The sequence below is a fragment of the Hippopotamus amphibius genome, chromosome 11 (assembly GCF_030028045.1).
Source record: "Hippopotamus amphibius kiboko isolate mHipAmp2 chromosome 11, mHipAmp2.hap2, whole genome shotgun sequence".
Lineage (NCBI taxonomy): Eukaryota > Metazoa > Chordata > Mammalia > Artiodactyla > Hippopotamidae > Hippopotamus > Hippopotamus amphibius.
In genome coordinates this window covers 62,726,583-62,753,741 of record NC_080196.1, presented here as the reverse complement: position 1 = coordinate 62,753,741, position 27,159 = coordinate 62,726,583, and the positions used below count along the sequence as shown (strand labels likewise).

The window sequence follows — 27,159 nt, the reverse complement described above, 5'->3', positions numbered from 1 at the left end:
TCCCTCGCGAAAGTAAATAGGAGAGCCAGGAGCAGGGTGGGACTTTGACCCTTCTGCCCTTTTAGGGCATGTGGCCAAGGACTAGCAGCTGTGTTTCAGCTGCTGGAGAGAGTTGGAATGGGTGGTTCTAATATGGAAGAACCTCTGGGGTGGTGTAAAAACCCCACAGTAGCCGGTGTGCTGTTCCTCGGGAAGAGATGTTCTAGGACAGTTGGGTGGACAGGAGGATGGAAGAAAGCACAGGCTTCCGGGAGCCACCCTGGGAGTAGCCCTCCAGGCTCAGGTCGGCCTTTGCCAGCACCTTTGACCCTCATCCCCGCAGCCTCTCTCCCCCACCAGTACTCACCTGCCAACTCACTCCAAGCAGCTGTGAGCTGACTGCCAAACTCTGGCTAACAACACATTCACCTTCCTGAGGTTTGGTTGTTGTCCCCTGTCATGTCTCCAGGGCTGATGATTTACATAAGAAAGTTTTTTAACCTTGATTATTGGTTGGAGAAGAATATGTGTCACATTTCTCCAAGGCTTATGTTTTTGTGCCAGAGGGAAAGATGGGGTTCCCTACAGTATAGTAGAAAGAAACAGACGGGCCTGTGTTTTCTTTGACTTCCTCCAGAAATTAGCTGAGTGACAAGTCAAATAGCCTCCTAGACCAGGAGATTTTGCATCTGAAGGTGGGGATAGCACTCATGGGAAAAGTACCCACTCTGGTTGATTTTCACCCCCTTCATTTTGCAGATGCTATCAGGGTATTCCTTCAGGCGGTATTTCAGTGCAGGGTTTTTGGTAGCGCTTAGTTAACAGCAGTGGATTTCTGTTACCTGTTATCTGTTATCTGTTATTGACTAACTCTTCATAGTTACATTATGTATCCCAAAGGGAATCTGGCAAAGTGGATATTTTCTGGTCTTGTCCACTTTTAGTCATTATTCTTTAAAGAAACGTCCAGCAAAGCCCCATAATTTTATCTCAATAGTACATAATGCTACAAGTGAACATGTGTTATTTTGACATTTATTTGAATTATTTTTGAATAGTCTTCTGTATTTTACATTCTGCAAGATTTCCCGCCACTAACTAGTAAAAACTAAATGGGTTCCCAGCCTCACAACTGGCTACTCCATTAATCACCAAGTTGGTTCCCTTTCTGCAAATTGCATTGGGTCATAAACAGGTTGGCCATTAGGCCCTGAGGCTGTAGCACATGGGTTTGATGCAGGTGACTTCCTGTCCTGGAGGACGTGCCAACCTTGGCGTCTACACCCCTCCCTCACAGACACCTGAAAGCCATGCCTCAGAAGTCTAGACTCAGGGAATATATCTGGGCCCATGCTTTATTTCTGATACGATCCGTCTCATTTTACAGATGATGTCACAGAAGGGGGGAGGTTTGGAGTCCACGGTATCTGTTTGATAACCAGTTACAAAGGCTTTGGGGCCCATTCTGAGCCTTTTGCTTAGGAATTCTGAGCTTAACTATATGTCTTTGAATAAAGTGTTAAAGAGAAGTTCTTAAAGACAAATATCTTAAGTCACTTGAATTTTTTGTTGTTAAAATATTCAGTACATTCTTAGTTCTGGTAAGCTTATAAACAATGCGGCAATCTTCATGGATCAAGTTACCTTACAATTTCTAATTCAGTTTTCATGACCAGAATCCCCTTCTATAACATATTTATGCTTTTTTAGTGGAAAATGAAACAAATGGAATGAAGCATGTCTTTCTAACCCCCTTTGTAATTTAAATCCTGAGGTTTGGAAACTGTTTTCTTTTTATGGTTGCTGAATTTTTAGAAGAGGAGTAGGAATTTGGAAATCTGGGGGAATACGTTTATTTCTGTTTAATAAGCCGTGTATCTGACTTGCTAAGTATAGTTCTTAGTTTTCTCTAAGTATAATAAAACATGGAATTCCAGTTTGCTTTTAAGTGCAGAATTAGTAAGAAACTGCCTTTTATTTATTTTCCATACATCTGGTAGTTACATTTTTTTAAGCTCTTTATTAGAATATATTTACTTTACACTCTTGTACCAGTTTTTGAGGTACACCAAAGTGAATCAGCGGTATTTATACGTATATCCCCATATCCCCTCCCTCCCGCTACTCCCTCCCCCACTCCCTGTCCTGGCCCTCTAAGGCATCTCCCATCATCAAGTTGATCTCCTTTTGTTACACAGCAACTTCCCACTATCTGTTTTACAGCTGGTAGTGTAAATATGTCTATGCTACTCTCTCACTTCATCCCAGCTTCCCCTTTGCCCCCCACCCCAGCCCCGTGTCCTTGTCAAGTCCATTCTCTACTTCTGTATCTCCACTCTTGCCTGTCACTGGGTTCATCAGTACCATTTCTTCAGATTCCATATATATGTGTTAGCATACAGTATTTGTTTTTCTCTTTTTGGCTTACTTCGCTCTGTATGACAGACTCTAGGTCTATCTACCTCATGACATATAGTTCCATTTCATTTCTTTTTATGGCTGAGTAATATTCCATTGTATATATATGCCACATCTTCTTTATCCTTCATCTGTTGATGGGCATTTAGGTTGCTTCCATGTCCTGGCTATTGTAAATAGTGCTGCAATGAACATTATGCTACATGTGTCTTTTTGGATTATGGTTTTCTCTGAGTATATGCCTAGCAGTGGAATTACTGGGTCATATGGTAGTTCCATTTTCAGTGTTTTAAGAAACCTCCAAACTGTTTTCCATAGTGGCTGTACCAACTTACATTCCCACCAACAATGCAGGAGAGTTTCCTTTTCTCCACACCCTCTCCACCATTTATTGTTTCTAGATTTTTTGATGATGGCCATTCTGACCGGTGTGAGGTGATACCTCCTTGTGGCTTTGACTTGCCTTTCTCTACTGATTAGTTATATTTTGTCTAAAACCTGGATTCTGCACAGGCTGACTCCACACCCTCCCTATGGGTTGACCCAGAAAAACAAACAAACAAACATACAAACAAACCAGAAAACTGAAACAAACAAAAAGCAAACAAAAAAACCCAGCCAAGCACTGCATGGACACCATGCTCCTACTCTCAGTCCCTGCCTCCCTGAGATGGCAGTGACACTGGAGTCCCCAGTTGTCCATGCAGTTGTTCGTGGAGGCTCAGTCCCTGATGGAGGCTTTACCTGACAAATGCTGCATCCCTGGCTCACCAGGTATCCCTGTTCCTCTGGAGCCGCACGGCCTCTATTTTATGCTGTGTAAGAGCAGAGAGTGAGAACGACAGATGAGAGTGAGGCTCATTCTTATGAGAAGCACAGTTCACAGCTGGCTGCGTGTTCCTGTCCTCGTGCAGAGGGATTCCTGTCATAGACTGTGATTTAGCTGTATGTTTTAAAGCAATGTAGAGCACAATTTATTGTAATGGACAGCACTAAACTAGAGCACTAGTTTCTCCTAGAATGTAATTATAGTTGACCCTTGAATTGCGCAGGGGTTAGGGACACAGACCCTTCGAGGAGTTGAAAACCCATCTATAAGTTATGTCAGCTCTCCATATCCATGGTTTTGTATCCATGGTTCTGCACACGTGGATTCAACAGCCTTGAATCATGTAGTACCCTAGTGCTTACTTTTGAAAGAAATCTGCATATAAGTGCTCCTACTCAGTTCAAACCTGTATTCAAGGGTTGACTGTATATAAAAAGTAGGTAATGTGTAGCCCAAAGGCTGAATCTAGACACCCCAGTGCGTCTCCTCCAGCCCTAAGAAAGTGGGCCTATGTGTGTCAGCAGGAACCCACAGGTCGTCACATGGCGCTCTGCTCCATGGGACCCCGAAGGGCGGCTGGGTCAGCTCTGAGCCTGTCTGACTGCCTCTCCTCCCCACTGTAAGGAGGGCAGCTTCTCTCTGTTCTTGGTAGCCTGGCTCCGAGGGCCCCTAGCATGGGTAACGCTCCCAGTTGTGTGGTGTGGAGGTGTTCTGAATCCTCGCTCTGCATGACCATCTCCTTAAAGGCAGGGCTACGGTTTCCTGACTCCCCCAGGGAACCTCGCTGGGTGCTGGACATCTGGAAGGCACTTAAGACATTGAAAGAAGAAGCAGGGCATCTTGAGATTTGGAGGGACCTTAAGTAGGCTCAGCCAACTCACTCCCATCCAGGTTCTGAATTCCTTCTGCAATAGCCTTAGCAAGGGCCACTTAGAACCTCTGGATGTGGGGAATCTACTACCCTAGCATCTGCTTGGTCTTAGAACCACTACTTCTGAGGCTGACTCTGTTGCCCTGTTTAACTGTTTTGTGACCAGTTTCTTGTCTTCCAAAGTAATTGATGCTTCATAAGAATGAGAATCAATTCTTGTTGATTTTCCCTCAGTGCTGGACAGATAGGCAGGTGTTTGAGCTTGTAAGTCACTGCAGTGAAACCCCACATTAGAACAGGCAGGAGCACCAGGCAGAGATGAAGATCGCATTGGAGTGTCACTGCCATGACCCCTTGAGAAGCCTTCAGCGTCTGAGCCACACAGTGGCGTGGGCTGGCATCCGTGCTGCTTTGTTCCCACCCCCCTCATTCGCGGTCCTTGCTCCTGCTGCCACGGTGGGCCTGCCTCTCCTGGCCCATCACTGGCCTCTGGTTTGCCTTTTCTCAGCAGATCGGGAAGCTCTATGACCACTCCTGTTAGAATGTGTCTGAGAATAAGTGCAGTGGCACAGAATGCGGATTTTTAAGAGCTTTGAGATGAGCAGCGTGTTTGGGCTTGGAGGAATGGATGTGTGGTCTCCATTGTGGCTGTTCCAAGGTTTTGCAGGGTTTTGATAGCATTCCAGATACTCGAGGGCATCAAATTAAGTGATTTCTGGAAAAATGAGGGTTTGATGTAGAAATCTTTTGAAGTCAGGTACTTTCATTACTTTCAAGTCTGTGCAATAATGCTAATGAGGTGTTTCTCAGGAGGAGTCCTGCTGGATGTATTTTGATGATTAGTTGGGACATGCCTGCAATTAGTACCATCCATTTCCATAAGATTAATGTGCTAATGCTCTATTTTTTCTAAAGTAGTTTATTTGTTTGTGATTAATTTTACATAGTAAGGCTTCCAAACGTACGTAGACGTCAACTTAGGCTCAGTAGAAACCAGATTCATAGAAACCTAAAAATCATGAATCAAACGGTTTAAGGATTTTTTAAAAATAAAATTACAGTGCCAAAAAACCTCTCAACAGAGCCCTTACTGCAAAGGAGAAGAGGACATGCATAGGCATGTGGAGACTAAAAGAGAAAGAAGACTTCCTGAGAAAACAGTGGTTTCTTACTTGGAGAGCCTCATCAGGGAGCGCGGGTCCCTGGGACCGTGCCGGCCAAGGCCCCGTGACCACAGGGCTGCCCAGGAGGGGGCCCTGCTGAGACCCACTGCTGGGGGAGTGGGCTGGGCGGCAGCCAGGTTCTTTCCCGCGAAGGCACCGAGGAGGCTTAAACCACATGATAACAGTGCACCGCGGAGGAGGGCGCCAAGCCTGGGCTTGCTGGGTTGTTTTATTTACTTGAAGACATTTTTTCAGCTCTAAATGTACAAAGATAGCATAGTTGAGCATGCCATGCCTTCCCCTCCTACCCGACCTTGTCGTTGCTGAGAAAAATACTCTGGCGTTTAGCCTTTTCCCAGTCAGGGAGAGGAGAGAATGTGGGGCTCAGGTTATGAAGGTGAACATGCTCTAAAGCGCTCAAAGCCCTCGCAGGAGCTCAGGCCCCACCGCACTAAGGATGTCGTCGCGGTGAGAACTGAGCCAGGCACTGCTTGTGCTCAGTGCACTTGTAGGGGACGGGACAGGGTGGGCAGACTTGGCTTTGCTGACGACTGGGGTGGAGTGGGGGATGGGAGCGGGGCCCACAAGACTGGCTCCAGACACATTAGAGGTTGTGTTTGCAGAACAATCCTCGGTGAAAAGGGCGCACAGTGCTGACCCAGCAGCTCATGGGAAGCGGATGCTATTTCTGGTGTGTCAGATGAAACAGCGTCTCTGCCACCAGGTAGCTTCTGCTCTAGTCGGGGGCCACGGAGGAATGTCAGGTGAACAAATGTGTATGTAGCAATTTCAGGTCATGGTAAAGGATGTGAAGAAAATAGAACAGGGTGCTGTGAGTGACCAGGGCCCTCCTTTAGATGAAGTAGCCAGGAAGACACTTCCCACGAGGGGAGATTTCTCAGACTTGGAGAATAAGGAAAGGCCAGTCCTGTGTGGACTGGTTAGGGAATAGCCAGTGAGTAGACTGAGTCATGGACAAGCTTCAGTATGTCAAAAACGCATGGTCACATGGCTAAAGAAAGGTGGCTGATGGGAGCACCCGTGCAGAGGGAGAGACAGGAGACGAGGTCAGAGAGCTTGGCAGAGGCCGGGACATAAAGGCTGCAGGGGTGGTTTCCACCCTGGATGCTATGCAGAGTGAGTGGAGGGTTGAGAGTACCGGGGTGACTCCGGCTGCAATTTGGAGAACGGACGTCAGGGAGACAAGCCCAGAAGTACTTAGGATGCCCTCACAGTGGTCTCGGGTGGACTGGGAGATGGAGATATGGATGGAGTCAGGGCGAGGACAGCTGCTGACAGTCCTGGCGAATGGGGTCATTGTGGGATTGGGTGGGAGAAGGGCAGGGTGACTCCCGCTCGCACTCAGTGGATGGCGGGGCCTTGTCGTGAGGTGGAGACTGTGGAAGGAACATGCTGGAAGTGCTCGGTGGGATAGAATGACGACAAGTGCAAGTCAGGAGTTCTCTTTGGGCCACAGTGAATTTGAGGGTCTGTAAGCATTTGAGTGGTGATGTCAGGGGCCAGGCCTGGAGAGCACAGAGTCCTAGATGGGGTTTAAACTAAGAGCCTGGATCAGCTCATCTACAGAGAGTGTGTGACAGGGGAGCGGGGGGAAGGCGTGAGCTCGGAGGCCCTTCCACACCTGGAGGTTGAGCTCCTCGGAAAGAGCCACCCAGGTAGGAGACTGGTTGGCCATGGCGAGAGGAAATTGTCTCTGGAGGGAGCCGTTCATTGTGTCACGTGCTGCCGCTGAGCGTTGAGCTAAAATGAGCGTAGAAAAGTAACCATTGGACAACGTGGAGGCCACCGGCAACCTTGACGAGAGTCATTTAATCTGCACTGTGGCGACCGACGCCCTGTCAGATTGGGTTGGGGGTCCATGGGAAGTGAGGGAAGGGAGCCGGGAGTGTGGCAACTCTTTTGAGACGTTCTCCTCGAAAAGGGAGCTGGAGCCCGCCGCACTGGCTGGAGAGGCATGTAGAATCAGGAAAAGCCGGCGGGTTTACTAGGAAAGTATGGAGAGACGGGGCAAAGGGTAGAGGTGGGTGCGTGAATGTGGAGAGATGACTTGGGGTGGGTGGTTTCACGCTGTTTCCTATAGTATGCGCAGGGCTCCAAGTCCCCCCTAAAGTCTGCACATGTCCCTAATATTTTTTTTCCTTTTGCCTTCTTTATTTATAATAATAAAGGCTGTATCAATTACATTCCCACTAACAGTTGGAATAGCTATTATGAGAGACGAGATAACAGGTGTCCCTAGTATTTGGATGTGAGTAGACGTCTACAGGAGGCACTGGCCTTTCTCGGTTGCAGAGCAAATGGGGGAGCCTGGAGCCGATCCTCTACAACCATGGGGGTGGGGGTGAGGGCACAGGGCTGATGGCTGCTCCGTAGGTGATTCATTCATTCAACGAGCACACATCACACACCGTAGAGCCCGCTTTGTGCCAGGTGTCGTTTCAGGCCCTGCGCACACGATGCACATCAGCCCCTCTCCCCCTGAAAGTGCTTCCTGCCGACTGCTGGGGAGGGCGTGGTGGGGGTGGGGCGCACAGGACACTGCCCAGCCACCTGCTGGGGGTGGCAGGAGCAGCCCTGAGGCAGGTTTGCTGTTTCTCAGAAGCAAGATTTGAACCCATTTCCAGGAGGAAGTTGGTGCGTGAGTTCCTCGAGAGGGAAGCTCAAGGAAGGAGGTGGGGTGCAGGAAAGGAGACTGGGTGCAGGTTGCCGCAGCAGCACCTGGGGGGCGTGGGGAGCTGAGTGGGAGCCCCTAGGCTGCCGCCGCCCCCTGAGTTAGGGATCTGTGACGGCTTCAGTTGGGAGGTTGGGGGATTTCTCCGGGTAGGTGACCCTCAGTCCGCGTGAAGGAGGGCCCCTGAGCTGCGTGGGGCTCCTGCGAGGTACTGTGTCCTGGGCCCAGCGAGTTGGGTGAAGGCCCCCACACGGCCTTCTCTGCATGGTTCTAAGAACCGGGACTTGCTCAGGTGACCTGTTGTGACTTGGCCAAGGCGTTTCATCTGCTGTGGCTGCTTCCTCACCAGAAAAACGAGGATCAGTTGTTACACCTCACGATGCTAGTCTGGGTGAAACAAAGTAACCGACCCGGCGTTGTCTCTGCAGTTCCGCCTTGTGGTGAAGACAGCCCTGAAGCTGCTGCTGGTCTTCGTGGAGTACTCGGAGTCCAACGCGCCCCTTCTAATTCAGGCCGTCTCTGCTGTCGACACGAAGAGGGGTAAGTGGTCCCTGCCCACGGTTCCGCCAGAGTAAAAGCGTCTAATGTAAGAAAGGCTTCCACTTTTTCATGTTCAAAACAGAATTAAGAATGAACAGAATTCCCTTGGTGTGGACGTCCCCCTGCAGGAAACACATTTTTTTAGGATAGTTAAGCATGCAAAGATGAGGTTAGGGAGGGAACAGTGAAAGAAAAGCACTTCTGGGCGAACCCAGGACAGCTCAGACCCCAGCTTATCTTCATGCTCTGTCTTCAGCTCCTACCACTCCTTCTCCTCTTTCCTCATCCTATTGGGGTCACTTTGACCCCTTCCCCTCTGCTCCTCACATCTGCTTTGTTGGCTCTGACGCCTGGATGGTCCTCGGATGTTCTCCCTTCCCTGCATCCCACACCCTCACCATCTCTCACCTGGCATCCCTTGCCTCCCTGAAGGGCTACCTTCCCCTCTGCTATTGGAAGATTCTTCTAAAGCACAAATTTGGTGACATCATTTTTCATCTAAAACCTGCCAGTGGCTTCCCAGTGCCCACAGGATTAAGACCTGACCCTTCGCCATGCAGCCCTGTCCACATGCCTCCCCCACCTCCCACCTGCCTGCTCCATACCCTCGCCACCTTGGATCTGATGGGCATACGCTTCCAAAACCACTCTGTATCCCTCTTCTCCGCTCTGTTGTTGTCACCGCCCGTCTCTCATGAGTGTGTGCCCTGCCCGAGGGCGGGTGTCTGTCTCCTCTTGGTGTCGCAGCACCTGGCTGGCCCACAGTGGGCAGGCCTGCCGTGCACAGCTGATGACGGATGAGCTTTGGATTTGCTTTACTGCATAACACGGGTGGCCCCTGTAATACTGTGAAACCTGAAGCTAAAATTGGTTTTTTTGCTTTCTTTTGTTCTTTTAAAAAATATTTTGGTTTTGTTCCTCAGTAGGACATTTTTTGTTAATATTCATTCCCACAAAGATTGTAACAAGAACAAAAACTTGATAACATTATTTTTTCTTTTTATGACAGTAATTCTCTAGAAAATTTGGAAAAAACAATGTAAAGAAGACCGTACAAAATCACCTCTAATCTCACCAGAGAGAATTGTTGTTAACATGTTCGTGTATGTTTGTGTGTGTGTGTGTGTGTTTGTGTGTGTGTGTGCACGCATGTACCTGTGTGCACACACATGTTTATGCACAAGTCAGCCGAGGGACAACTGTCAAAAGAAATGAGAGGCCTAAAGAGCCCTCTCTGATTCAAACCACTTGTGTCTCTGACTCAGCGTTGTTCAGAGACCGACATTCAGGGCCGAATCCAAAGATGAAAGAAAGCAGCTTCGTAGTTACTTTGGAAGATTGAACATAAGTTAATGAAGGCCACCCAGGACCGTGAACTGGGCTTCTGCACTTTCCCCACAAACGCACGGGCAGGTGTCAGTCCCCAGTGCGGTGGATTGCAGGCCAGAGGCCACACAGGCCCATGTGTGGGTGTATCATGGAAAAGCTTCCTCGTGTGTGGTCGGGGGCTGTGAGTCTGGGAGGTGGGTCCCGGCTGGGGGCAGGTTTCTCTCTGCCGCAGCTTGTTGCCATCTGAAGCATGGGAATGAAGACCATCATGGCTAAGAGCAGATCAATGGGAGCCCCTGAGAATCGTCGTGAAGGCTGCCAATGACTCAGAAGCCAGGCTGGGCTTTCCCAGGGCCAGTCAATGAGGCTTAGGGCTGAAGGTGGCTGTCTGGGAAGAGGGAGGCCGATTCTTTCATTCACCCTTGGAGGATTCATAATCTGTCCTCCCACTCTGGGGGTTACCTTAGGACAATTAGCAGACTCTTCATTTTCCTGTCCTAGCTTTCAGGTAATTCAGGGGCCCTTGTCCTGGGGGCCGTGGTAAAGGGGACAACCTTCTTATGACCTTGAGGTTCTCCTTTGGCTTCGTTGGGCTGGGAGCTCATCGTTTCCTTCCTTGAGATGCACATTTCATGGCGAGCATGTTGTGGGGGAAAGGAGCAATCCCCAGGTGAGCCCAGGGCTGGCACCTGCAGGACTCCACCTGCAGGCCAGTCAGAGGCTCTCAGCTGTACTCTCTCCCCCAGGACAAAACAATGCCCACCTTTTCCCAGGTTGTAAAAGAATAAAATCAAAACAACTGAAGGACTGTTTTCATCACTATTTTTGTCTATAAAATTTCTTAAGCCTGTGGCAAGTACTGTCATCTGTCTGCTACTGAGCACTAGTGGCTGAGAGCAAAAAGGCCCAGCACTGATGGAAAAACTCAGCCACGGCTTATCACCTGTGGTTCAGTTGCATGTTTCTCTGTGACGTGTGACCTTGGCCATGATTTTGTAACACATACATATAGCATCATTCTCTTTTACTGCTAGTAAAATTGTTCCTGAACCCTGTGCTGGAAGAACATACAAATATGTCATGCTGTTCTGCAGGGAGAAGCATGACTTGCAGGTGTGTTTCCACCTGGCAGGTTTAGAAGCTGCTCTCCAGTCCCCTCTTGGCTGGATGAGCGAGTAGATAGACGTGCCAGAGGTGATGGAGGGCCAGCCGAGTACGTCCATTTCTACACACATTTATAAATAAGCCATAAACTTGACTCTTCAAGCTGGCTCTAGACTCATTCTTCTGGGGGATAGGGTGGAGAAAAGGCATGTTAAACTATAGACTTTTTTTTTTAGTAGAAAGGAATTCTTTTGGATGATGAAAACAGTTAGGTTTAAAGAATCAGCAAAGAAAATCAACAAGGGAGTTACAATTCCTCAGATATTACTGCCACCTACAGCAAATGGAGTTGTCCGAGAACAAATTCTTCTGGTTGCTTTATACACATCACACATCCCACATGTGGGTTACCCAGAAGGGTTCATTTGCGGGTGTGGATGGACAATTTGCTGTTTGGTCAAGAGCGGGCCAGTTAGGGAGCGGTAATAAAAGCTGAGGGATTTGGGTGCATCACAGGGACTAGTAAATTTATATGAATTAATGAAAATTAAAAGGGCCCCGTTTGATCCTGGCAGTTGGCACTTTGACGCAGGGGCTGGAATGAAACGGTGGATTTGAGTTATTCTCTAGGGCGTGGCTCAGTGTCACACCTGTCTGAGCAGACAGCAGGGGCAGACTCTTTTGCCTGCATCCTCAAGTCACCTTCCCTTGCTAGTGGATGGGGCCGGGCAGGAAGAGAGAAAGGCAATGAGCACGGAAGCCCAAGGGAGGCTTGGTCACTTTTCCATCATCAGAGACTTCCTTTCCTGGGGAACTTCGCTGCAGTGATCAACAGGAAACTGGTTGAGAATCCCCTGCTCCCCTGGGCAGGGTACCCCTCCCTCTGACTATATGGGTTTGCCAGTCAAACAGAGGGTGCGGCAAGTGATCGGACTGGGTAACTTATTTTGAAATTTCAGTCATAAATCTCGCATCTCGCTAATTTGGTTCAGCACTGCTTTTGAAGAAGTTCCGTTTTTTGTTTGAATGTGAGGTGATGAGCTATGACGTAATTTTTAAACATGTGTCTCACATGTGATTAACAGGGGGAAAAAATCCAACCATCCTTTCAGGCCATCCTGTCTCTGACTTGTGCCTGAGGGTACATGGATCTGTGAAGAATGCACAAAGCATGGTGGAGGTTAGAGTGGGTAGAACTCGAGCTCTGTTTTCATTGTTATTAAGAGCAGAAGTATACCCATGAAGTGTTCACTGATCACAGTGAAAGGCGTGGAACATGCTGCTAGGACCTGGTATTTGAGTGTTAGACCATCTTGCATACAAGGCATCGTGCAAAATATCTTACTATTTTCTTCCGGGTTTGATACAGAGACTTAGAGGGAGAGTAAGAGGGAGCTGGTGCCGGGCAGTTTATGCTGTGCTTATTTACTCTGGGTTGAGAGAGGGGTGCTGTGGTTTGGTGGGAGGAGGAGCCTGGCCTGGGAGCCTGTGTGTCAGTGTGGATGTCGCCCGCCCACTACCACAACTGCAGTGACAGCTACTGCTATTCGAGTGCCTGCCACGCAGCAGACACTGTTCTAAGCATTTTTCATATGAAACTCATTTGACAAATATTTAAGTGCCAACCATGTGCTTGCAAACATCAGAGAAAAACCACACTGTAATGGAGCCTATACTCACTCCAGTGTTTGGGGTGGAGGAAGGGGAGGCGGAGTTGGAGAGAGACAGACAATGATGAGGAAGGCAATGACTGTCTTCTGATGTTCTCTGTCGGTGCTCAGGAGAAATGACCAAGTGCCCTGTCTCTGTGACACCTCACAGCGAGCCTCCAGGGTGGATACGATCCCTCCCGTTTAGGTGTATCTCCTGAGCCTCTGTCCATTCCACTACTTTGGGGCTCAGTTTTATTCTCTGTTACAGGAAGGGGGAAGATCTTGTGGTTTATGATTCTAATACGGGACCACCCCCTACCCACACATACACATGTAAACCCCTTATGGAGCAAGAAAAGGAGTGGGGCAGGGGGTGGAACTGGACCATTTAGTTCCGACAGGTGGCAGCTCTTGGGACACTTAATGACTGCTGGTGTTTGACACCGGCCAGCTGGAGCCCTGCCAGGGCTATTTGTGTTGAACTAGAAAGTTTTCTCTCCTTCCCCTTCATTCTTCTAAAAATTTCCTATTTTCTGGTCCCCAAACAGTCAAAGGACAGTAAACATTTATCCCAAGAGTGTATGAACACATGCAAATTTCCAGACTTGAAATCCTTTAAATGGTAAAAAGGGAATCGGATATTACAGCTGAAGGACATGTGTTTTAATTAACTTAAGCCAGTGTTTGAGTATTTTCATTGTAATGGGTAAACCGGTGCACAGATGTGTGTGTGTGCATGAGAGGGAGAGAGGAGAGAGGCAGTCCGGCCACCTCCCTCCCTCTGGGATGCCTGCCCTTGCTTCTTGGCCTTTTCTTCCCCAGGCCCTGTTTGGCATCTTTACCTCCAAAGTAAGCAACCAGGCAGCAGTTCTGGGCCCCTGAGCACCACTGGGAATTCTTTGCATTGATGCTGTCTCTGTTGCACAGGCTTTTCTTTACCCAGTAGTGGGGAACCCACTAGAACTCATGTTTTGTGCTGAGATGGGGCGTGAGTGTGAATGATGGAAGTTGCCCTTGTTATAAACACAAGCAGAGGCACTTGCTATGCTTGATCTACACCTGGACAGTGAAACCCATGATCTACTGACCACACTGATTGTCTTGAGGACAAATGGTTACTTTGCTGGGCTTTGAAGAACAGGTGTGGACTTCAGAGTAGTTTGATGATAAAGATCGGTAAGAAGATAATTCAGCAGTTAGCAGGCGAAGCATCAGCTTCTGCATTCAGAGTAGCAAAGGTCATAGGAGCTTCGTCCATAGGTTCATAGTTTGGACCAACTGGGCAACTCAGCCAAAGGAAAAGGCTTTTTACTCCCTTGCTGGGAACATCAACAGACCTGTACATCCAACTACATGTGTCTTTCACATTGTATAGTATGTGCCTATTCTTTCCCTTTTTTTAGCTCTTTATTGGAGTATAATTGCTTTGCACTATTGTGCCGGCTTCTGCTGTACATCAAAGTGAATCAGCTGTATTTATACATATATCCCCATATCCCCTCCCTCCCGTGACTCCCTCCCACCCTCCCTATCTCACCACTCTAAGGCATCTCCCATCATCGAGCTGATCTCCGTGTGTTATGCAGCAGCTTCCCACTAGCCATCTATTTTACATTTGGTGGTGTATATATGTCTATGCTACTCTCTCACTTTGTCCCAGCTTCCCCTTCACCCCCTGCCATTCCCTTTAAAATTTTCCTGTCTTCTTTTCTTACTGTATGTATTTAACCCTCTGGCTCTTTTAAAACTACCCCAGTTTAGCCCACCCCGTGCCCTCTCAGAGGTCTCCAGTCACTAGTCAGATGTTTTCTTAAGCACCTACTATGTGCTGAGCACTCTGCCAAGGGCACAGAGATAAAACAGGACACACCATTGCTCTTGGGGAGCTTTTGTTCTCAAGGCCAGGAAATCAGCTCTGACATAACCCATCCCATGAATCAGCATTTGGAACCCACTGGTTTTAGGTTATTTCAGAATTTACTTTTATCAGCAAAAATAAGCAATATCCCTTTGAGATCTTTATAGAGAAAGCAGGAAAGAGCTTCACATTCCACACTGCCACGCCAAGGGCAAGGCAGTACTTCACTGTAGATGTTTATCCCCAACTTAGGAAATCACTTCAGGGTATCATGTCCCCTTTGTGGCCTTGGCCTTGGCTTGGCGATCCTGAACATGGAGAGTTTTCCTGCCCTCCCTGGAGCCACAGGACAGCCTCCATGAGCCTCCTCCCGGAGCCGTACTGAGGAGCCGGCTCTTGCACCAAACCCTCCTGGACTATTACACTGCAGGAGACAGACCTCCCTTGCTGAGTGACAGGCTTGGCTCAGTGCTTTTACTCTGTGCTGACTTGTGTTCCTGTGCTTGTGCCTAACTGTTCCATTTGATTATAAGCCTCTTGAGGACAGACTCCCAGAGACCCAGTTCCTTGTACCTGGTTGATGCTTAAACAGTACCTGTGCCTTGACTGAATAGAGATAGTATACTTCTGTTCTTGAAATGTGTGCTAGATGGACGTTTCACTGTTATTGCTTGGAGTCTGTTGCTAGAATGACTGTAAAGCTCCCCTGCATCCCCTTTCCTTGCAGGAGATAGACATACAGAGAGTACTTAAAAAGAATTTCCACACTCAGAGAGTGAAATGCATGGTCTAAAAAAGCTGCACAGGAATAGAGTTTTAAAAAATTACATATTTAGTATAAAGTGAACTTTTCAAGCAAAATGATGGGCATCCTGACACTGAAGAGTATACATTTTCAAGTAGACAAGGAAGACGTGTATTGTCACCTAATCGGAAGCATGTCCACCCTAAGAATCGTGTCATGCTTTGAAATTTGATGGTGACCGAGAGGCACTGCCATCATTGGGTGATAAACCTCTGGATAAACTGTGATGTGAGTGGGATAAGGAGTGTTGAATTGCTGTTTCTAATAATTTTTCCTTTATTCATAGGAGTCAAACCCTGGTCAAACATCATGGAAATCCTGGAGGAAAAGGATGGGGTCGACACGGAGCTGCTGGTTTATGCAATGACTTTAGTGAACAAGGTTGGATGATGTTTGTTACAGGTTGAATTGTGTTCCCCCCGAAAAGATGTCGAAGTCCTAACCCCTGGTACCCGTGAATGTGATCTTATTTGGAAGCAGGGTCTTTGCAGATGTAATCAGGTTAAGATGAGGTCATTAGGGTGGGCCCTAAGCCAATAGGACTGGTGTCCTTATAAGAAGAGGAAATGAGATACACGTAGAGGGAAAACAACATATACACACGCACGTGAGGAAGACAACAGTGGAGGCAGGGGTAGAGGTTGGAGTGAGGCGTCTGTAAGCTGAGGACCACCAAAGGATGCTAAGGATTCTCAGCAGCCAATCCTGGGTGAAGCAAGGAAGGGTCCTTCCCTGGAGCCTCAGAGAGGGCATGGCCCTGCCGACACCTTGATATCAGACACCTAGGCTCTCAAACGGCGAGAGGATACATTTCTGTTGTTTGAAGCCACCCAGTTTGTGGAACTTTGTTACAGCAGCCCTAAGAAACTAGTACATGTGAACATCTAAACCTTGCCCTCTGAGTGGGAAGCACATCATGTGCACCGGCGTGGTGGCGGCTGTAGCATGCTTCAGCATGCCTCTTGGCAAGAGGAAACCTTTTACACCCACGCGTGGTGTGCGTGGTGCTCATATGTGTGAAGGCCAGAGTGTCCGCGTGCTTTCTAAGCTGGTGCTCATATGTGTGAAGGCCAGAGTGTCCGCGTGCTTTCTAAGCTTTGGTCTCTCTAATAAAACCGGAAAGAGGGTGGTGAGAATTTTACAGCTACTTCTCCTATTAAGCTGTCCCCTTAAAAACGTCTTTCCTTAAGAATATAGATTAGCAAATTTTACTCTAAAGAAATGGTTCACAGTCAGGTAGAAAAGCAAGCACTCTTATTCCACAGCTGATTGACTTCTGACTGCTGGGAGCCGGTGCCGAGAGCCGGTCCCATCCTCCTCCTGTGATGGTGACCTCATGCCTGTGCTCCCATCGCGTCCTCCGTGGTCACCAGCTCATGTCCATCCCGAGAGGTGCTCTAACAGTGGATCCCACGCTGACCTGGTGCAACCCACTCTCAGGACTGGAGATCCTTCGTTCTGGTGCCTGGGCTCTTCCTCATTAATAATTAAGGGAGGGTGGTTATCTCTGCCCTGGACCCCAGGCACCACATCAGCCACCCCAAGGCCCTCCTTTTGTATTCCCCAGGCTGCCGGGTGCAAGCCTAAGGACCAACTGCAGTGATGGTTAGTTCTTCAGAAAGGACCCAGAATCTCTTCCTGAAAAGTAACTGGAGAAACGTTTCCCCTGATGAACTGGGGACAAATTAGTAGAAAGCAACATAATTATGAGAAGTCATTCTAGTAGATTTGAAAATGTTGTGCAAACTCTAAGGATTAAGACACTGTGGTCCTGACTCTTTCCTTGCCAGATGGCTGAGGTAGAGGGGCTTCGAAACAGACGTCAATGCACAGGACGACTCACCCTGTGATTGAAATCCATAGGGATGGTCAGCTTCATTCATGATTGGGAGAGGTTTGGCTAAATGGAAATAAACAAAAACATACTTTGACTGTATAGCAAAATAAATTTCAGAAAGATTAAAGAGTTCAATGTAAGACATCAAACTAGAAAAATGAGAAGAAACTAGAGGTGAAGATCAAGTGGTCTCTGGTCAGGAAGGTTATTTTAATAATAAAAGCAGTCAAAAGGATTCCAAAGCAAAGGACTTAAATATTTCACTGTATAAAACTATCAAAGGTCTTATTTATTAAATAAGAACCACAAATAAGAACTAAAAGCAAGTGACAAACTGGGAAATTATTTGCAAAAAATTGGGCAGAAAATAATACTATCCTACGTATGATAAGAACTCAGTCGAAAAATGAATGACATTACCCTACTAAGATTGAAAGAAATATGGAGTAAAACAATGAGCTGTTTTCTCTGGGTCATGTGGGCAGTGATAGCTTTTTAATGAAATGCCATTTGTTGATGAGGTCGCAGGAAATTTCCTACAGTCCTGGTGGGGAATGGGCATCACTTTTCTGGAGGATAAACCTGAGAATTCGGTTTTTATTTTCAAATGTCTTTGTGAATTGATTTTAGCATGCAATTTGAAAGCAATTTTATGTTGGTTTTTGAAGATGAAGGTCATCGATTTCCTGTCATTTGCAGGCACTGACATTGTTTTGGAAAACACTGAATTCAGCGAAAATGGCATTTTCACTCTTGCGCAGTGTTTTCGTGCTCTCCACCTTCGTGGTAGAGGCCGTGCTCAGCTGCGTGGTGATCCCAGCAGCAGCTGCGTGGTGTGGGCACCCTGCTGCCAATCGCTGGCAAGGGCCCAGCGCGTGCCACTCTCCCCTGGCACCATACAGCATCTAACATGCAGGGGTTCCTCGCTTACTCTTTTTCTGGCAGTTCCGTTTCATCTTTTGTTAGTTCTGGCCCAGGGGAAGTCCCGGAAGGTCCTGAGGACATGATGCCAAGTGTCGTCCTCTCCTCAAAAAGGTCCGCAGGCCTCTGGCACCCTCACTGGGTTTGTTTTCTTTTGTTGAATTTTAGTCACGTTGATTGTTGCAGTGAGTAACATCTTCTGAGATCCCAAACCTCGTCACCCGTTGAAATGCTAATATGGGCCTAGAAAAAATTCAGACCCTGAAATCTGGGAAATTATATTGCTTTTCCAACTTCTCTTTTAACAAAATGGAAGATGGCCTAATAACATGGAATTCAAAACATTAACATTTTTAATTCTAACCTGCTCAGGGTTCTGAAACTGAAGTCTGCTCCCTTTGTTAAACAGGGACATTAACGAGGGGTTTCAAGATCCCCCTGAAATCATCCCCCTCCCCTGCCCCCACCACGTTGTCAGAAGATCAGCGGGAACATCAGAGACGAGCCATTTCTCACCCTGCAAGCTGAAGTTTCATGGTCCCTGTCCTGATCCAGCTGCAGCCTCCTCAGTGGGAACCCCCCGCTTTGGGGGCTCAGAGAGTGACCGCCCTGTAGAATCGGATGAGGCAGGTGGCGGGGGGATGAGTAGCAAGAGGCGTTACTGTGGGGCTGGCTTGGAGCTTTTGGGGGAGGCGCCTCCAGGGAGCCCTGGGGAGGGAAGCTGCTCTAGTGGAGCCAGGGGCTGAGCATTTGCTTTTAGATTTGATTGTGTTGCTTTTTGAATTACCAAATGGTAAAACTGACTTTTTTCTTTTGATATTTAGCTGTGTGAGTTCTAATACGTATATAGATATGGATAACCGTCACAATTAGCGAATAGAACGGCTCCATCGCTCCAAAAATCTCGCTCATGTTATCCTTTTATAATGCCATCCCGATCCCCTCTTCATGCCCCTGGCAACCACTAATTGATTCCCTGTCACTATAGTTCTGTTATGTCAAAAATGGGGATCATACAGGATGTGACCCTTTGAGACTGGCTTCTCTCACGCAGTGCAGTGCCTTGGAGATTCATCCATGTCACTACGTGTATTAATAGTTCGCTGCTTCCTGCTGCTGTATAGTGTGCCGTTGTACGATATAAACACACCCCTGCTTGTCATCTCTTCACCCATTGAAGGAGATTTGGTGCTCACAGCTTTTGGCTCTCACAGGTGCTGCTGCTGTGAACACTTTTGTACAGGCTTTCGCCACACCGGTGTTACACCACGAGAAAGATTTGATGGGATCCGTGAAAACCTAGGGAGAGGAGAATGTTCTTTAGGGCAGAGATTTCTCCCTCTGAGAGAAGCTATAAAGATTTATTTGTCACAAACCCTGGCAAGACAAGGTCTGAGAGACACCAGGAAGGGGGTGCTGAGTGTCATCTGTGAAGGCATCAAGAGACATTTGCCTCACAGATTTCTCTGGAGTAGCTGCCACCTTGGCCAGAAGTAGGCACGTCAGCAGTGAGTGTCGGGGTAGAAAGGGGAAGACAGGGTCCAGGAGGGGTGGGAGCATGGCAGAGTTTGCTGACCGTGTTAGAGAAAGAGCTGAAAATAGGCGAGTGTATGTTTCTGGGCTCCTCCCCGTGCACACGGAGAGAGGAGCTGTCTTGGATGAGATCATGCGCATTTAGGGTGGGGTGGCCGTAGGAGAGAAGCTGTCTTTGATCCCATTGGGAGGCCAGCTCGCCTGCAGCCACACGTGAGGGGGGTGGGATGCAGGTGTGACTCAAACCCACATTTTCACCGTGGAAATGATAGATGTCCTCTCACTCAACACGCTCAGATCTGGGCCTCTTATTGAGCAAGGGCTCCCTGAGTCTGTGTGGTTCTATAGACCTAATCATTTAATAGAAACCCCCCTGCCAGCCCATCATGGCTGAGCTTGCTGGGGCAATGGGGATTAAGTCCGGGAATTTAACCCCCTGGAAACTTCTGAGAGAAAGAACCTCAGTTGACTCTCAGCAGGGCAAGAAGGGAAGAGGGGAGGGGAACCAGGAGGTGAGGAGACGGCCAGAGGCCCCTCCTGGCCCGTCCTACTCCCCCACACTGCTGTGTAGAAGGTTTTGAATCTAACACTGAATGTCATCTCATGTGTGATTGGCAGGTCGGTGGTCGGTGGTCAGTCAGGGTACCTCTAATCATTAGTCCTGCCCAGCCTTTGTATCATCATTTCCCTCTCCTCATCTTTTTTTTTAAATTAATTAATTAATTAATTTATTTATTTTTATTGGCTGTGTTGGGTCTTCTTTGCTGTGCATGGGCTTTCTATCGTTTCGGAGAGCAGAGGCTATTCTTGTTTGTGGTGCACAGGCTTCTCGTTGTGGTGGCTTCTCTTGTTGCGGAGCATGGGCTCTAGGAGCACGGGCTTCAGTAGTTGTGGCACATGGGCTCAGTAGTTGTGGCTTGCTGGCTCTAGAGCACAGGCTCAGTAGTTGTGGCATATGGGCTTATTTGCTCTGTGGCATCTTCCCAAACTAGGGCTCGAACCCGTGTCCCCTGCATTGGCAGACGGATTCTCAACCACTGTGCTGCCAGGGAAGCCCTCCCTCTCCTCATCTTTTAACAAGTTCTAGAGTTTTCACTGAAATCAAAAGATGGACTTGTTCTGATGAGAGGGTCCTTTGGACAGGTGTGTACTTTTTCAATTATGTCAGTGGCTGCTACCTGCTAATGTAGCAGTGACCATCTTGCCTGGCATCTGCAGACATTACCATGTGCTTCCACACTTGGCCACTTAGGTGTGAGCACCTATTTATTACACCTGCTACCTGGTTCACAGCCCCCTGTTCTGTGTCCTTGCTGGGGCCCCTGATTGATTAAGCTGTGGCATCCCAGTTATTTTTCTTTAGTTTCTGATCTCGACAGCAGTGAGTTTTATCCTCATTGTTCAGCAAAGAAGGGAAACAGCCACTATTTGGGTTATGAGTAGAGACATTCTTTCCAATATTGATAGCCTCAAAGTAGAAGTGTTAAAAGAAGTCGGTGCTGTGAGATGATCCTTATGAAAGTATTGGTCATTTTTCTTTCAAGGCAAGTCGCCCTGTTTAGAGTAATTTTGAAATGCAGTGATAGTGAAATAAATAGGGAGTTCAGACCTTGAAATTTCAGGCCAGAGTAGTTTGTGCAGAAGGTGCAGATGTGTGAAGAGAGGAGACCAGAATAGCGTGTCTAAGTGCAGGGTTTTCTTAGTTATTATTTACTTTCCATTACCTCAAGCGAATCCTTCCCTCCCCACCTTCATCTCCCTCATTTATAACATAAAGGACTTTGAGTAAATCACCTTAAGAATCCTTCCAGTTCTAAGCAGAGGCCTGATCTGAGATGTCATCCTCCTTTGAAGAGAAGCAGAACTCAAAGAAAAATTGGCTTTTTCTTTCTTGGGTTGTCTTTTGTCTCTTGGTTGCTTCTTTGAAATTTCTCATGTTTTCCTAAATGTCTTAGACCAAGGGGAAGGTCTGCCAAACTGAGAGAAAAGGGAATCATTCAGCTGCCAAACTCCAGCTGTTGGTAGAGCGATCTTAACAGGAGTCTCTGATCGCTGAGTATGTTCGTTTTCGATTGCCATGTTGCAAATTACCACAAATTTAGCAGCTTGAAATATCACAGACTTACCATCTCAGTTTCCGTGGGGCAGGGTCCAGGCCCCGCCGTGCTGGGTGCTCTGCTCAGAGTCTACAAGGCTGCAGTCAAGGTGTCAGCTGGGGCTGGCGTCTCGTCTGAAGCCTGGGGTCCGCTTCCCAGCTTCTGTGGTTGTGGCAGAGCTCATTCCCTGGCAGCTGTGGAACTTACGGCAGCTTGCTTCTGGGCCAGCAGGATAATCCGTCTTCTAGCCTCTGTGCTCAGAAAAGGCCTAAACCCACTTTTAGGTGGCTCACCTGATTAGGTCAGGCCCACCCAGCTGCTCTCCCCTTTGATTAACTCAAAATCAACTGATTTAGGACCCTAATGACATCTGTAGAATCCCTTCTCCTTTGCCATATAATGTCACCTAATCATGGGAGTGTCCTACCTATACTCGAGGGAAGGGGATTATACAGCATCTGTACCCCAGGGGGTGGGATCTTGGGGTTCATTCTGCTTACCACACTAAAACTTTTTCTCAAATGAACTTGTCATCTGTTTGCTTTGCCCCACGTTTTTATACTTGTGGCCACTGGCTACCACACAGAAAATGCCCTGAGAGCCTTGTGACAGTCCCTCAAGACATGTCTGTGTCCTGTTCTTCCTTCATCCAGACCTTGTCCGGATTGCCAGACCAAGACACCTTTTATGATGTGGTGGACTGCCTGGAGGAGCTGGGCATTGCGGCCGTGTCCCAGCGGCACTTGACTAAGAAAGGGACTGACCTGGACTTGGTGGAGCAGTTGAACATCTATGAGGTAACAGGATGTACCTTTTGCGGGGCCTTGTGGAGCTTGGACAAATATCAAAGGCGGAGGGAAACATACTCTAGACCAGTAGATCTGAGTGAGGTGTGGCAGAGTCTGCAACCCCGTAGAGCTTCCAGAATGCAGGTTCTCAGGCCCCACCCTAGACCTGCTGAATCAGAAACTCCGAGGGTGGGCCCAGATTGATCGATTGATTGCTATTTTATTTTAAAGAACATTCATTCTGAATGATGGGTGGTGGGAGGGAGGCACATAGATCGTGTTTCTTGTCCTCAGCAGGAGAGGAACTTCCAGCGTGGCTCTACATGACTTGTAGGGTCCAGTGCAAAGTGAAAATGCAAGGGAAAAAGTGCTATTAAAGATACTGAACTTTTCACTTTCTTCTGCTTTCTCTCTCACCTCGTCATGGTGATTTTTTTACTTGCTAAATTATGTACTCACTGAAGAATATTTGGAAAATACCAAAAAGTGTAAGAGGAAGAAGTCACCCATGATTTTATTACTAACCATGGGTAACATTTTGGTCTGTTTTTCCAGCCCTTTTTGTATACGGACAGACTATTAACTTTGGAGATAATCGTCTATATACCGTGTTGTGTACTGAATCTTTATTAGGAAATATGTTGGAACCATTTTCTTTTGTCATTGAATCGTCTTCAAGAATTTCGTTTTATTCAGAACATAATATCCTGTCTGTATGCAAGTACCATGATACACATCACCAGGCCCTGTTTTTTCAGATACAGATTACTTCCAAGTTTTTGCAATTATAAATGCTATTATGATGAACAGCTTTATTCATAAATGTGTGTGCAGAGCCAGAGTCCTAGGGGGGATATTTCCCAGCTAAATGGCTCCATTGTGATCTTCACTGAGTAGAAGTGGAGAGACTGATACATAACTCACTACTTCCTGAAAGTTACTGTCGCAATACATGACAGGCTGAGGAACAGAACAGAATTATCTTTGTATGATCTTAGGAGAAATCACTGGAAACTGAGCCAGAGACATCTGCTGTCAGAGCGTAAAGCTTCTCACAGCTGGCCAGCATCTTTGTGCCCCTGCTCTGGGCATCCTCTCCTCTAACCAGGCCTCACTTACCAGTTATCTGCTCACACTTCTGTGTTTTATTATCAACGTGTGGTGGAGGGGTATGTTCTTACAGCTTCTAAAAAGACAGGATGAAGTAAGAATAAAGTAAGAATACTAAAGATGGAGAAGGAAGGGACTAAAGACAGTTGGCTCACAGGAAGATAGAAGGACTTTTCCCAGTACAGATACCTCCCTTTCCTCACCCCCTTAATCTCTAATTAGACCTCCAATCTCTGCTCAATCAGGGACTTATAGGATCACAGCTTTGGATTCTGTGTGGTCAGTGTATATCAGAAGATATCATAATGCAGGTGGATTTTCCATTAGTGAACCAGCTAGGGGAGAATTTTGAAAAGTAGCCTGGATACCTCCCCCAGGAGACTACTTCCTGTTTCAGGGCGCACTTTCTCTCCAGGCTACCTGACTCTCAAGCGACCTCCTTGTCTTCCTTTTTCCATTCATGCCAAACGTTTCAAAAGATATTGTGTTCACCATCTCCCTTTTGTCCAATGGCACTTGCTTAATATTTTCGCATTAAGTACACATCATTCACAAGTGTAGATTACACGTATCATTCAAAGAACAACAACAAAACAAACACCCGCTGTGATAGTTAATTTTGTCTGTCAGGTTGACTGGGCCACGGGGGGCTCAGATATTTTATCAAACATTATTCTGTGTCTGTGCGGGTGTTTCTGGATGAGATTGGCATCCACATGGGTAGACTGAGTAAAGAAGATTGCCTTCCTCCATGTGGGCGGGCCTCAGTCAATCTGTTGGACGCCTGAATAGGACAAAAGTCTGTGCAAGAGAGGATTCACTCTGTGCTGATGGTGATGAGCTGGGACATAGGTTGCCCCTTGCCTTTGACCTCCAGCTGGAACTAATATCATTGGCTCCCAGGCCTTTGGACCGCAAATCTTGGGACTTCTCAGCCACGACAGTCATGTCAGCCAATTCCTTATCCTAAATCTCCGTATGTATCCTAGTCATTTTGTCTCTCTGGAGAACCCTAACACACTCATGTATTTAAGAACTAGAATATTACCAGTAACTCGGAAGTGTCCTTGGTCGTCCTTCCTGGTGTCATCCAACCAACACCCAGCAATATTCTCTGGTTTGTTTTTTTGTTTGTTTGTTTTTTAATAATTTTGGTCTGAAAATAGCTATTCTGTGAGCTAACACAAAGGATCGGATTATCAAATACAAGTTGACAAATCTGACATCTTGCTATCTACAGCAGAGCTATACTAATCTACTTAGGCTAATATTTCCAGAATACAGAGACACAGAGAAGCAGGGAGAGATCTGGGACATCCCTTGTGACTCCCAGGTCTTTTACTCATGCATCAGACATGTGCTTTCTGGACCCAGAATGATAGACAGTGTCTCCAAGTGTGGTTTACAAGTCACCTTGCTCAGCGAGTAATACTCAGATATTAAGCATCTCTACTACACAGCCCAGAGACTCATGGCTTATAAATCCATGAATTCTGTATTTATTTAGTGTAGGTGGTCCTTAGTTAATCCTAGCCTGCTAAGGGCATTCCAGAAGCAAGAACTCTCATTTTAACAAATATCATCAGGCTATTTAGTAGATAGTCTAGTAATTAGCATATTTATGAAAGAGTAGATGAGGTCATTGCCTACTTTCTTTCCCCAGAAGTATCACTCCTATGAAAGGAGTGGAGGCATCACAGGGCAGCTGTTTTAATGCCTTCCTCCCAGTCTATATCCCTAAACAACATATTTTGTCTTTTTATAAATGGAACCATAACTTTTGTGTCCTCCTACAGTTTATCTTTTGCTTATTGTTTTTGAGAGCCCTACCCATGTTGTTATGTGGAGTTCTAGCTTGTTCATTTTTTGCTGCTGATGACTACATCCCAACTTATTTATCTGTTCTTCTTTTGATGGATGTTAGCTGGCTACAGTTTTGTTGCCATGACAATGCTACCATGAGTGTTCTTGTCCTTTTTTCTTTGTGTGCATGTGTCTGTGCGTACAATACTTTTTATATGTAGGTATCAATTCTATTCTTGCGTTGTAAAACTACTTAGAAGTTTTTCTTCCTTCTCTCTGACCTTGTCTCTGGCCTTTGATTATTTGGTAGAATTCCCTTGGGAAATTGTGTGGGCCTGTGATGATGATGATGATGGGGCAGGGGAGAAGTGCGAGTGTGTGTGTGTGTGTGTGTGTGTGTACATGTGTACTGGAGGCAGGAGATCTTTGGTAAGTATGTTTTTTTTCCGTAGATATTGGTCTATTTAAACTTCCTATCTTTATGGGGATCCGTTTTTCTAAATCATATTTTCCTCAGAAATTATCCATTTTATCTGGATTTTTAAACTGATTACTAAAGAGATCTATAAATAGTCTCTTCTGAATGTTTTTAATTTCCTTTTTTTCAGAAGTTATTTGCCTTTGTTAATTTTTGTGTCTGTAATTTCTCCCTTTTTTCCTCTGGGTTAACTAGTGGTTTGTCTATTTTGTTGTTGTTAATTTTGACTTATGTCTGTCTTGCAGTGTATGACTTGCAGTGCTCCTCTGTTTTGTAACTCAAAACGTTTTTATCTTTATAATTTCCTTCTTTAATTTTCTTTCCGTTTCTTTCGTTTTTTTCTGGATTTTTAAGTTGTTTATTTAATTCATTTCCTTTTATCCTTTAACCATGCTCACATTCCTGGAATATAACCCACTTTGTCATGATGTGTTCTTTTTTTAAAGTGTACTGTTGGAATTCTGTTCGATACGAATTTATTTAGGATTTTTACACGAATAGTCATGAGTAGGATTGGCCTCCCTCTCATCCTGCCCCCCTCTTCCTCTTCCTTTTCCTTTGTTGTACGCCATCCCTAGCAGCTTGGGCATCACTGTTACACTAGCATAAAAGAATGACGCTGGTGGTCACAAGACCACTCTTGTATGTTGCTCCTGTGCCGTGCACTCCTGGTGACTATATCTGCGGATGCCTCCAGGGTACCTCTCTGATTGTTCCTCCTCGATGTCTTCCTGGGGATCTTTCCTTTCTGTCCCTTCCCTTTCAGTGTTGGGGTTTCCTTGTCAGACCTCCTCTCTCTGTCTATGCAGCCTGCGCTATGATTCACCAAGTGAGTTCGGCAGCTTTGGAGGCTGGTGGCTGATACCTTGACCCTGAGCTTTCTGCCAAGGCCCATGGCTGCCTGCCCCTCTGCCTGCTTGTCTTCCTGTGTTATGTTCATTCATTCATTGAGGGTGTGTCACATACTCTTCTGGGGCTGAAAGTACAGAGCTAGGAGATCTGTCCCTGCCCCCAGGAACTGTCATTCTGTGGTCTAAGACAAGCAGGTGGCTGGTTCCCCCTGCAGCTAAATGTGATGGCACAAGGAAGGACATGGGAGGTGCCAGAGGAGCTCAGATTATGTCAGTCACGGCCACCTGGAGGCTGCATGTGACACGTATCCAGTCCTAATGAAGACTTTTATTCTTCTCCCATGACCAAAACAAAAATTCTGCACAGCCTGTTCATTTCTCCACCTCTACGAAGAGCAGAGTCTCCCAAGTTACAAACCCGGAGCCGTCCTGGACTCCCTCTCTCCCCTCTGTCCCCCAACTCGGAAGTCTGATTGCTGAAAACTGTGCTTTCTTCTCCGCT

At 46.9% G+C, this 27,159-nt stretch overlaps 1 protein-coding gene across 4 annotated transcripts in view; it reads left to right on the top strand.

Annotated features, from left to right (window-relative positions):
- The window catches only part of FHOD3 (formin homology 2 domain containing 3), a 475,552-nt gene that overhangs the window by 284,193 nt on the left and 164,200 nt on the right, over positions 1-27,159 (top strand). For all 4 annotated transcript variants that reach the window (XM_057698544.1, XM_057698543.1, XM_057698545.1 and 1 more), the window contains exons 7-9: positions 8,381-8,492; positions 15,527-15,621; positions 22,281-22,424. In XM_057698544.1, coding sequence (XP_057554527.1) covers positions 8,381-8,492; positions 15,527-15,621; positions 22,281-22,424 — 351 coding nt within the window. The remainder of the gene's footprint in view (positions 1-8,380; positions 8,493-15,526; positions 15,622-22,280; positions 22,425-27,159) is intronic.